The sequence below is a fragment of the Scheffersomyces spartinae genome, assembly GCF_019049425.1.
Source record: "Scheffersomyces spartinae strain ARV_011 chromosome Unknown scaffold_16, whole genome shotgun sequence".
NCBI lineage: Eukaryota > Fungi > Ascomycota > Pichiomycetes > Serinales > Debaryomycetaceae > Lizanozyma > Lizanozyma spartinae.
Window position 1 is genome coordinate 275085 of NW_025065063.1, and position 12683 is coordinate 287767.

The 12683-nt window shown below is 40.2% G+C and overlaps 5 protein-coding genes across 5 annotated transcripts; 2 read left to right on the forward strand and 3 right to left on the reverse strand.

Annotated features, from left to right (window-relative positions):
* Positions 1-30: 30 nt before the first annotated feature.
* On the reverse strand, positions 31-2139 carry KQ657_001528 (uncharacterized protein; the record flags this gene model as incomplete). The annotated part of the gene is made up of 1 exon (XM_043192323.1): positions 31-2139. The coding sequence occupies one exon, from the start codon at positions 2137-2139 to the stop codon at positions 31-33; it is 2109 nt and encodes a 702-aa protein (XP_043048295.1).
* A 507-nt stretch (positions 2140-2646) lies between these two features.
* KQ657_001529 (uncharacterized protein) lies at positions 2647-4740 on the forward strand (the record flags this gene model as incomplete). Its single annotated transcript, XM_043192324.1, has 1 exon — positions 2647-4740. One exon carries the CDS (start codon positions 2647-2649, stop codon positions 4738-4740), a length of 2094 nt encoding a protein of 697 aa, XP_043048296.1.
* Positions 4741-5063: 323 nt separating this feature from the next.
* MSC7 (meiotic recombination directing protein) lies at positions 5064-6899 on the forward strand (the record flags this gene model as incomplete). The annotated part of the gene is made up of 1 exon (XM_043192325.1): positions 5064-6899. The coding sequence occupies one exon, from the start codon at positions 5064-5066 to the stop codon at positions 6897-6899; it is 1836 nt and encodes a 611-aa protein (XP_043048297.1).
* Positions 6900-6923: 24 nt separating this feature from the next.
* Positions 6924-7259, reverse strand: VMA10 (H(+)-transporting V1 sector ATPase subunit G; the record flags this gene model as incomplete). The annotated part of the gene is made up of 1 exon (XM_043192326.1): positions 6924-7259. The coding sequence occupies one exon, from the start codon at positions 7257-7259 to the stop codon at positions 6924-6926; it is 336 nt and encodes a 111-aa protein (XP_043048298.1).
* Positions 7260-7628: 369 nt separating this feature from the next.
* SWR1 (chromatin-remodeling protein) lies at positions 7629-12539 on the reverse strand (the record flags this gene model as incomplete). Its single annotated transcript, XM_043192327.1, has 1 exon — positions 7629-12539. One exon carries the CDS (start codon positions 12537-12539, stop codon positions 7629-7631), a length of 4911 nt encoding a protein of 1636 aa, XP_043048299.1.
* Between the last annotated feature and the right edge of the window lie 144 nt (positions 12540-12683).

Sequence of the window (12683 nt, forward strand, 5' to 3'; positions counted from 1 at the left end):
TCTAATATATGCAAAACACAGTGAACATCTTTAAAGAGTATGTAGTTTAATTAACAAAGGACCAACATTTGCTTTGGCAAGTAGTTCTAGTTCAATTGAAGTTTCTGATATTTTCATGCCCGTAGAAAGTACCTCAGCTGATGCTAAAAGGCTATCCGAATAAACAGATGAAGGTTCGGGCGATGAAGCAGCAGCGTATTCGCATTCATTCTTATGGACCCTATTATTCTCGATACTTTGGGCAAAGTATCGTGGTAACTCTTTACTCCAGTGGTTCCAAAGAGCCCTCTCAAGTGTCTCCCGTGGTGCCAGTCGTATAAAGATGCTTCTCCCCTCTTTGTGCAAGTCAAGATCGTTCGCCAAGTTATAGTAACCAGCAAATATTGGATCAGGTACTTTGTCGATATTATAGAATCCCAAAACTACGGCAACCGAAACGGGAAGTCCGAAGTAGCACAGGAATTTGTGCTTCTGATAAGTATCGTCATCTTCCAAACACAAATCACTCGGGATTATTCCGTTGGGGATCAATGTCGTTGGAACCGAATCTTGGATTGAAAAATCAAGCTTATATGGTCCATTGACTTCATTGATAAATGTTGAAAGATGTTGAGCCCATACTTGGTGATCTCGCTGAGTCAAACATACAAGCATCACTTCATAATGAAGAAGCTTAGACTCCAAAACTATCTTCAAAGTGTAAGGGTATGTTGTATAGAGTCCGTTTCCATTGTCCTTTGTATTGGAGTATAACTTACATCTTGAAAAGGGTATTAAGAAACGGACCTTCAACTTCTTTCTTCTTCTCAACATGGAAAACAGATGTAACTCACAGCACAACAAATGGCTTTTGAAAATAAAGCAAGCCATATCTCTATATTTGACATTTGTTTGACCCTCTATCCAAACAACAGTAAGAGCACCTACTAATTGTGGTATACCAAAGAAATCTAGTGTACGTTTTGAGTTACCTACTAGTCTGTCTCGACCAAAGAATGAACCGAGATCTAGATTCAGACCCATAGTTCCCGATCTTTCGTTGCCTGAGTCGTTGATTCTTCTTAGTGTAGCTTTCACCTTTTCAACGTAATAATGGACTGCTGGTCTGGCATTTTCATTATTCAAACGTCGTTCCATAAGTTCTAGAAGTAGACGATATTTGGGGATTCTCATGAGCGGTCTCAGCGCTAGTGATTCAAGGGACAAATCACCTTTACGAGCCACCGGTTGAACCAATTCCAAGTAGTTTCTTAATGCAGTTAAAACCTCATTGTTGGTAACAGAAGTCCCCGGAAATGAAGTTTGATTATCGGTAAGAATACTCATTGCGAAACCATAATTATTGCAGTATTCTTCATAGTAGAAGCTGGTTTCACTGTTTGATGCCACTAATCTCGCAGCTAGAACGGTCATTTGAGCCACGGATAGTGTGTTGGAACTTAGAATGTCCCATAAACCTTTGGCAATAGCCGAATGTGCTGTTAGCATTTGTTCCAGTAGTTGTTTGAGCACAGTTATAGGCACTGCTTCATTGGTTGGCATTCCAGCGTAGATGTCGCCTAGATAAGTGCTAGATAAAATTTTTAGAGCGTCCACATAAGCTATTTCTGTTTCATGTAACTCGTAAAGAGTTCGTAGGAGGGGAATCAATGATTCATCTTTCACAATCGGTGAGAACGAGACGTTGGGTACTGGAGATATCAAACACGAAGCAAACGACGACTGAACTGCAGGAGAGACTTCTTGACAGAAGGAATCAAGGGCCAGATGATTGAATGGTTCATTTAGATACCCCTGTGTTGCCGATGGCGCTGCCCCCGCTGATGTCGCCGTGCCTGAACCTGCTGACGCCTCGTTTGCGGTCTTTGTTATTGGTGATGTTTGTTCATTATCATTGTTGTTTCCTAACGTGTCTTTTGTTGAATGCTGAGGATGGCATCCAGCACCTGTCACTGACGAAGAAGATGAAGATTTTGTAGTGGCAGTTGTTGATGGTGATGTTGTTAGTCTCCAATGCAATGGAGCAGAACGGTGCTTTGCTCTACTGTGTGCCCTCGGATCATGGTTAGTAAGGGAACTGGATAGCATAAACCTTGGAGGCGAGCTTTTGGACTTCGTAGGAGTATATAACGAGCTCATAATGAAGCGTACGACATAAGAAGAAGCAGAAGAAGAAGTAGTAGCGATAGTAATATATTTCGCACCCAATTGTTGCAGCCGCACACTATATACGAAAAGATGGTACTGGTACTACGAGACTTAATACTATGAGTCCGTGGTGATACTATGAGGTTTTGGCAATACTATGAAACTGAAAGGATACTGTAGTAATGCCTCACAATACTACGATAACTGTGATCATACGCAATACACTTGGCACGGACGTACTGCGTGGTATATAAGGTTGTAGTGTACGCCATATACCAAGCGCGACCGATAGAAAAGTGGACCAATATTTATACAAACTCCTACTTTGGTACACAAGCTTATATAGTACTGGCCATACTATACTGGTCCTATCACACTGGTCACAACATACTGGTGACATCACATTGGTCACATTCTACTGATCATACTACACTGGTGCATTATACTGAACATCACTGTACACTGTACACTGTACACTGATCATTGCTCATTACTATCATGAGTTCAAGACAACTCCGCAAGTTGGAGAGACAAAGACTAGAAAACTCAGCAACACCTGAACCACAAGAAGATGTTGATGATAAACCGCAGTTTAACGTACTGAATCCACCAGCTAAGTCGTTCAATGCCTTTGCTTTCCTAAACGATGATGACGTTGATGACAACGATGATGGCAATGAAGATGAGGACAAATCGGATACACAGTATCAACCATTACCAAAGACCGAGTCCAAACCAAAGAAGAAGCTGAAGAAACTGAAGAAACTGAAGTCAGCTTCAAATATCAAGCAAACAGAAGGCAACAGTGACGATGAGCTTGACAAGGTACTTGCGGAACTAGAGAAGGAAAGGGCTTTCAAAAATTCATCACAAGCACAAGAACTGGTCGATCCCGAGGAGGAAGAGGATTGGGAAGAAGAATATGACATTTCAAACGTCCCAGTAGAACATTGTGATGTGGACTTTAAATTTTTTACTACAAAACGATTACAACTGAGCTTATCTCTCCTTTCCATTCAAGATGTCCAGAATTTAGATCCTGATTATGAGCTTCAAGCACTCTTTGGTAAGCTTTCTATGGAAACTATAGATGATGCCAATTCTACCACATCCCTTGCGATTTCTCCTGAAGTGCTTCAACAGTTCAAGAAAATTGCCCGATTGACCAGAGGTTGGGGTGGCAAAGACCGTAAGTCAGTACCAGGTACATCTCGTAAACTCTTATTAACAAGAATTAAAGATGATTATTTGCCCACTACTATCAAACCAATGACAATGGATGAAATATCAGCTCCTGAACCTCTTGTGGAGTATTTCATCTATAAAGAAACAAATATGAATGAACCCAAACTTGAGAGATTCCACTATGAAATCTCCCGGTTGAAGAAAGAATCCTCATCTTTGGGTGTGACATACTTTGAGTTTGGCAAAGTTGATAGTTCTAGTGAAAAGGCAGCAGATGCAATGTTCATTGATGCTGTGGTATTGTATCCTAATCCAGAGGTTCTCATGAGACAACTCCAAACAAATCCGTATCATACGCCGACCCTTTTACAAACTGCTATGGTTCTTTTAAGACAGGGTGATAATAAGCTGGCTGCTAATTCATTAATAGAAAAGGCGCTTTTCACATTTGATCGTTGTTTCCATCCTTCATTCCATACTTTATTGGCAGAGGGGAAAACAGAATTAATAAGATTACCTTATTGTCGTTTTATGAATAGACAGTTTTACTTGTGTTTATTCCGTTACATTATTGGGTTAGGTGAAAGAGCCACATTTTCAACGGGCACTGCTTATTGTAAGTGGCTTTTGGCTTTATCACCTGCAGAAGATCCACTTGGGGTCCGTTATTTCATTGATTTCTATGCTATGAAGGCTGAACAATATAAATATATTTTAAAGTTTGTTGAATCACCATTAGCAACAACTTATGAGCATTGGTTGACTCCCGGACTTGCATTTTCAAGTGTTTTAGCATTACTTCATTTGAATGAGAAGGAAAAGGCTAAAGAAAGATTAAAATTGGCATATAATCGATTCCCATATCTTTCTTATAAGTTGCTTGAAGTTCATAGTCATCAAGACTCTGTGAAATTCAAGGCAACCCCAAGTGCATGTGAAGCTGTTGAAGCGGAAACATATTTGGTTCGGTTTGGAGCACTCTGGGAAAATGCACAACATCGCCAATGGCTTTGTGATGGGCTTGTTGAACTCTTTAATACTCAAACAATTACTTCAGGTCAGAAGAATAAAAAATCCATGTTCTCTGCTCTTCAAGATATGTTGGGACTTACAAATGTCGAACACGAAATACCTTCTAATCTTGTTAGATTTGCTATCCTTTCCGGAGAAGGTCGGATCATGGCCAGATTACCACAAGATATCTTTTCAAGAGATGATATGATGGAATATGATCCTCTCCCTCCCAAGAGTAGTAATGTTGGAGGATCAATTGATGGTATTATTGGAGGAGGTGGGTCTGCCGTCACAGATGTTCTTATGGATTACGTTGATCCACGGTTACTTTCCCAAGCTGTGGAACTGCGTCTTACTGCACCACCAGAGGCATGGTCAGATGAAGAGAACTAATAGACATTATATATTAAATATCACGTTTGTTGTCATGTGATCCTGATCACGTGCTATTTGAGGTTGATCCGCTCCTGATGAAAAATCAATACTAATTTGTATGTACCTCCCATTTACAGCTGTTCACTCGTAATTGCATTGGAGTACATTGATCATTGCGATAGCTCCCATCATTCATTAGTACTCACTCACAACTAATATACAACTTCCAGTATACGAATTGCAATACACGAATTGCGATATACGGCTTCCGATATACGGCATCCATATACGACTCCAGGTAATTACAATATACGAGTGCATACGACCATAGTCTCCAGAACATGATCCTGATAAATATCAATTTGAACGGATGGCAATCCAAATACCAAATTCTGACATTGGTAGTGGCACTTTTAGTCCCCTTGATTTACTATCTTTATGCTCGATATGTTACTTCACGGCCTAATCGGTATAACGGAGCTGAAGAACCCATAAAGTTCCATGTGGCAGTTCCGGAAGCCGCTGCTCCTCACTGGAAGGGGCGTCGATTGAATCCTCCATCCATTAGATTGGCTGATGATCCTTCCTCTATTCAAAGTTACTGTCCTGCTACTGGACAATATTTGGGTACATTTATGGCCCATACTCCATATGATATAGATGACAAGATAGATAGAGCTAGAAGGGCCCAAAAGGGTTACCAAACGACATCATTCATGGTGAGAAGGAAGCTACTCAAAACACTTGCTCGTTACATTGGTGATCATCAAGAGGACTTTGCTAGAGTGGCCTGTAGAGACAGTGGGAAGACAAGAGTGGATGCACTGATGGGGGAGATCTTAGTGACATTGGAGAAACTTAATTGGATCATATCTAATGGAGAGAAGGCACTTAAACCTTCTCAAAGACCTGGACCTGCTCATAGACTCATTGGGATCTTAAAACAAGCTGAGGTTCGTTATGAACCTTTAGGAGTAGTTGCAGCCATTGTTTCATGGAACTATCCATTTCATAACTTGATGGGACCAGTGATTGCCAGTCTTTTCACAGGGAATGCCGTTATCATCAAGTGCTCAGAACAAGTGGTTTGGTCTTCTGTTTGGTTCTTGAAGGTAATTCATGCTGCCTTAAAGCTGTGTGGACTTAATGAAGATTTGGTTCAATTGTGCTACTGCTTTCCTGATACTGCAGATCATTTCACTCTGCATCCTGGGTTGGACCATATAACGTTTATAGGGTCCAAAGCAGTGGCTCATAAGGTGGTAGCCAGTGCTGCGAAACAGTTGACTCCGTGTGTGGTGGAATTAGGAGGTAAGGATGCGGTGATAGTGTTGGATGATGTAACTGACACCATACAATCATTAGCTTCAGTTATTATGAGAGGAACATTCCAAAGTGCGGGTCAAAATTGTATAGGTATAGAGAGAGTCATCTGCTTACCTAAAAACTACGACCATTTGGTGTCCATATTGGAGTCCAGAATCAAGGATCTTCGGTTAGGCTCAGACATTGACCAGTTGGATGAGATCGATGTGGGTGCGATGATCTCAGACAACAGATTCAGTCAACTTGGAGACCTCATTGAAGACGCCCTTGATAAGGGGGCCACCCTCTTACATGGAGGCAAGCAGTATCATCATCCTAACTATCCTCAGGGTCATTATTTTGAGCCTACACTATTGGTAGATGTTACGAAAGACATGAGGATCTTTAATGAAGAAGTGTTCGGTCCTATATGCACCATAGTGCGGTCACGTGATGTGGATGAAGCCATTGAACTTGCAAACAGTACAGAGTATGGATTAGGAGGGTCAGTTTTCAGCAACGACTTCAATGCCGCCAATGACGTGGCCAATAGATTAAAGACAGGCAATGTGGCCATTAATGACTTTGCTACATTTTATGTGTGTCAGTTACCATTTGGAGGCATCAAGAAATCAGGTTACGGTAAGTTTGGAGGTGAAGAAGGTTTAAGAGGTTTATGTATTGAAAAATCAGTGGTTATGGATAAATCTTTATTCAGAGCTTTGGGAGTAGCCACTTCTATTCCTCCACAAATTGACTATCCCATAAAGAATGATACCAAAGCCTGGACATTTGTTTCAAGCTTGAATAAAGCTGGTTATGATACCAGAACTTGGGAAATCGTCAAGGCATTAAAGAAACTTGGAAAATAATACTTGTATTCATATTAATAATTACTAGGCATTAATATGTAACTCGGGACTTGGTTTGGTCACAGCATCAACTAATAAACTAATCACTTGCTTTTGCTTACTTTCATAGTTTTTCTTAATAGTAACCAATTCACTTTCAACCTCGGTGTCAGCTTCCTTTTCAATGGTCTCATTTAATCCAGCATGTTCTTGTTCGTATTTAAGTAATTCATTTTCCTTCAGTTTCTTGTAATCATCAATCTCACTTTGAGCATCGACTTTAGCCGCCTTTAACCGCTCAGTACGGTACTTCCGGGCCTCATTAATCAACTCGGCGGCCTCCTTCTCGGCCTTCAACAACGATTGGATTCCTGATGACATGATTGGTTGTAGTTGGGGTCTGATATAATTGCCAGGAGTAGCCAGTACTGTGTCTTCTTATCGTTTCATTATCGGTAACGTCGACCATGAGTGTGTCTGGTAGGGGCACGACCCGTATTAAACTGGTAACTATAATTAGTTTACATGTTTATGTGATATATATGTATGTATTTATATATGTATGTATTTATATATGTATGTATATATATGTATGTAAGTACGTAGGTATGATATCATTATGATACCTACGAGATGCCCTCTTCATACAGTGGTATCTGGATACCCTAAATCACTGGACTTTGTATCCATTTCCAACCATCACGTGACAATCCGAGGTGTCCCGTGATCACTTTAACCTATAGAGGTTTATCACTCATTGAAGTTCCCTTCAGCAATAAACCGTAACATATATTCATCGGTATGACCAACTCCTGCATCATAATCTGCATCAATGGCTTGAGTATCAACAGCAGCCTTTTCTTCATTCTCAGGAACCTTATGTTCCTCCAGGAAATCATCTTCATCAAGAGCCACTTCCTGCATAGCAGCCTTGGCAGCTGCTCTGTCTTCTTCATCTTCAGCTTGGGTCAAATCATCAGCATTGGCTCCAATGGCACTCAGTGTATTGACACCCACCAATCCTGTATCGTCCAATAAGTCTTTCACTGAAAACTTTCCGAAATAATCAGTGGTAAATTCCCCTTCTTGGATAACCACACTATCCAATTGACGTTTCTGATTGGCTTTCCGAAGTATATTGGACTCAATGGTATATTCAGAAACAAACCGGTAAATATGAACGTCTCTGGTTTGTCCAATTCTATGACAACGATCTTGGCATTGTTTATCCATTGCAGGGTTCCAATCAGAGTCATAAAAGATAACCGTATCGGCCCCGGTCAAATTGATACCCAATCCACCAGATCTGGTAGAAAGAATAAACACGGGGATCTTATTATCTCGATTGAACTTTTCGGTTAACAATTGTCTGTCTTCTATCTTGGTGGCACCATCCAATCTCATGTATCTATACCCATGGATGTTCAAAAACTGTTCTAAAATATCCAATACCTTAGTCATTTGAGTGAAAATTAAAGCTCGATGACCTCCAGCTGTAAGATTCTGAAGCAAGGTAGCTAACTTTTGAAGTTTCCCACAATCATACTGCAATAACGATTTATCAGGGAACGCAATAGATAATTTCACTTGGGAATGGTGGAAGGGGTTGGTAATAGCTCCCTTCTGGACTTCTTCTCGAACTCTATATTGAGTTTGCAATGGTATCAATTGGTCTTTCATATCCAACGTCACCACAGTTGGGGTAAGCACTGAATACTTTTCAATAACATCTTTCATCTTGCTTGTTCTCTCCGGAATGTTCAACACCATTGAATCATAGACGTCAGTTGTAACCTGTTTATTCTTGGTTGCACTTTTAATGAACTCAAGCGTCGAGTCTCCAAGTATAGGCTTACGAGAACATCTCATCTTATTAACATAGAGCATTTGTTCAATCTTATCACGAACTTCCTTCTGTTTTTGTGCCTTGGTATGTCTGTAGTACTCCAAATAGTCAGAAGGGTTTGCACTTTCATAATCTCCTGCTTCCTCAATGAGCTTATCTAACTTCTGAATCTGTTCTGTGAACTCCTTCTCTGTTTGTAACTTAGATATTGACTCAGAAGTGAAATGGTTCAAATTATCATGGCTTGTGATATCCAAATTCATAAAGTTGGTATCAACAGTTTGACTATCGTCTTTTTTAATTAAGTTCTCAAAGATCCGAACCTCAGAGTCATATTTAGAGGAAACACACGATGGAACTGCAAACGAAGTGACTATTGGTCGGACTTCAAACAAATCTGGATGGTTACAAACTTTTCTTAATTGCATCAAACAATTAATAATCGAAAGGAAATTACCAGAAGCCAAAGTTTCTCTAGTCTTTGCTCGTGACATGAAATCATCATAAAGAAATCGTTGTCTCTTGGATAATCGACAATACACAATGTGTTCGTACTTCCCAGGCATTTGCTTCTCAACATCTTTCTTCAAACGACGTAACAAATAAGGACGCAAAACCTGATGCAATCTGGCCACTGTGGTTCTTGTTTCTTCATCCATTCTATCCATTACTGTATCATCATCAGTGATTAAATCATTGGTACCACCTTTGGATGTTTGTTCAAGAATCCTATCAACAGGTCTTCCAAACCATTGCTGGAAGTCTTCAAAGTTAGCAAACCCATCTGGCATTGCCTGGTTCATTTTGGAAGAGGGCATCAAGAAATAAAGCAATGACCATAACTCCATTAAATTGTTCTGTAATGGTGTACCAGTTAAAAGCAATCTGTTTTCAGTATTGAAATTAAGCAAAGCCTTCCATCTTGTGGATCTGAAGTTCTTGATGTTATGTGCTTCATCAAGAATCATATATTTCCAACGTCTTCTTTTAAACGACTGGTGATCATGAACAACCAATTGGTATGAAGTGATGCAAACATGGAATGCATCTGGTTTATTCCAACCTTTCCTCTTCTGGGCCCTTTGCTGTGGTGAACCGTAATAGGTCAACACTTTGAACCCCGGTGCAAACTTCTTGAATTCCATCTCCCAATTCAACATAACTGATGTTGGAACAATAATTAAATGTGGTCCCCATACATGGTGTTCACATGCTAAATAGGATAGCAAAGATATGGTCTGAATTGTCTTACCAAGACCCATTTCATCGGCTAATATACCATTAGTGTTATTGTTGTATAAACTGGCTAGCCAATTTAAACCTTGCTTCTGATAAGGTCTCAACGTTCCCCTTAGCAATGATGGAAGTGGAACATCTCTAACTTTGGTTCCATTGACCTCTTCCTCTTCAAATACAGGCTCTTCCAAGGGTGACTTCGGTGTAGTGGGCTCTTCTTCATCTTCAGTAGTCGATGACATATTATTATCATCATCATCCTCAGAAACTGACATGCTATCCACACTCATATCGTCGTCATTCTCAAGTGCATCCCCAAATAATGCTCCCAATGAGCTTTGCTTCTTTTCAAAAGCTTCTTCCTCTGTTGATGATAATGCTTCCGAGTCAGAGTCAGAGTCAGAACCGGAATTCGTACCCGAGTCAGTCAAACTACCATCAGAGTCTGATTCCAAAAGATTCGCATCACCTTTCTCTGAAGCTTCAATGATTAACTTCTGTTCTTCGCTGTAACCTTCTGGTTGAGGAGTTAGCTCAATTATTTCACCATTGTATAAGGCTCCTATTCCATGAGACACATCTAAGTCACTTTCGTCATCATCAGAATCTGCAAAAGTTGGTAATTTGGTGGCGCCATTCATTTTCTCTGATACTGATTCCGCTTCCATTTCTACGTCCGACGTTTCTCCACTATGCAAGTTTGAATACTTCACTCTTAATTGTTCAACTGTTAATTTAGAGTCATCCATGTCAATGCTTTCCTTGCTCTCATCTTCTGATTCGTTAGAACTAAGTTCATCGTCAGAGTTTATTCTCTGATCCAATTCTTCTTCTTCTTCTTCTTCTTCTTCTCCTTCTACTTCTTCCTCATTAGTAGGCGTGGCAGAGGCTGAAGTTTTGGACAATTGGGCCTCTAACAATTGAGTGGAATGCTCTAGCATTTGACTCAAATGTTCTCTTCCCTTTATTTTCTTCAATTCTTCTTCCTTCTCCAGTTGAAGATATCTGTAAACCTTATTAGCTTGCATCCATCTCTTCCTAACTGCTTGAGCTATCGTTCTAGCAATACGCTTCAAGTTTTGTTCCTGTTCTTTGGCTAACCTTTCCTTTTCACCCTTCTTCTTCTTGAAGTGTTGCTCAACCATCTGGGCTATCTTACGTGCTCTCAACTGATGCTGCTTTCTCATTTGTTGGTGGATTCGAGAAAAGGATGCACCTTGAGATAAAAGGTGGTCAATATGAGTGGCATTATTTGAGTTACCTTGTATTTTTGGAATGGTATACCCGTTAGCCCTAAAGGGATCCAATGCTTGTTTAACATGTGCTTGTGGAAGGACTGTTTTCCGTTGCTCTATCTTATCACCATGTAATACTAACCGGCTTTCCACATTTACCTTTTGACGCAACTTATGCATTAATCTTTCCTGTTGTTGCATTATACTTTCGTATTCCTCTATGCTTCCAGTGTAGTCGACCTGGGCTGTTTCATCAATAATGGCAACTTTGTTCGTTTCCAAATAGTGTTTCAACTTTTGGTCAATTATAGGCACCGAAAATTGTTTTGAACTTGATGATATAACCTTTAATGGCTCGGGATGGAAATCTATTATTTCACGATTATGGGATCCGTTCAACACGTTCAACATGTTGTCTTGGTTTGTTTCCGGTTGCCATCCAGGGATGTGCGATGGATGTGTAACTAGTGGAGGAGGTATGGTATAAGTTATAGCTTTTAACTTAAAATCTGTATCAGGGCATTCAAAGTCGGATTCTTGAGGATCATCATCTAATTGATTCACCAATTCAGATACATCTTCATCTTGATCCTCATCTTGATCGTCAACTGCGTCTTCTTCATCATTTTCCACCACTTCTTGTTCCTCTTCGTCGTCGTCCACTTCTTGCTCTTCTTCATCATCTTCAACTTCCTTCAACTGTCTCTTTGTTATTTTCCCGTTGGCTTTCGCTTTGCTCTTGCTCATTTGCGGTTTCTTTACGTACTTCAGTTTGCTTTGCTCAACCTCTCGCAGTTGTTCTGCGACTTGCAATATGTGCCTTTCTCGCTTAATGCTATCCTCTATTACTTGCTGGCGGAAGGGGAACTTGGAATCTAGAACAAGCTCTCGTTCTGCCAATTTCTTCCGTTGGAATCTCAAAGGCAAACTCTTTAGCTCGTCATCGTCTTCTATGGCCTCATCCCATTTGAGCACATACCCAGACAACTGCAAAAAATCGTTGAACTGTCCAACAAGATTAGATGATGAAGCCGTTGATGTATTGAGATCGCCTCCATAATAAGGACTGATTTCCAGTGGATTCCAAAATACTATGGACCCATACTCTTTAAGTTGAAATAGCTCATTGGCAAGCAAACTAAAGTCCGATCTTAATTGTACCAATCGTTCTTCCTTTGTAGCTTTATGTGTACTAGCAGTCGTACTAGTAGTGGCATCTATGACTTTCCTGCGTTTATTTTGAGTTTTCGTCGCGGTCTCACCACCAGAAGACCCGTGAGAAGGCTCTAGAACGCCAGATTCCGCTATTCTTTTGCTTCTCCGACGCAGCAGGGTCGATGTCATTGTTTATATTGAAGTCTATAGCTTCAGTACCAGGTAACTTTATTACTTTAATTGGATATGTTTTAGGGTCAAGTGATTATATTTTCATTTGACTTTTGATTTTAGCTTAAAGCTCGAATTTTTCGGTAATATATGCAGGTATTT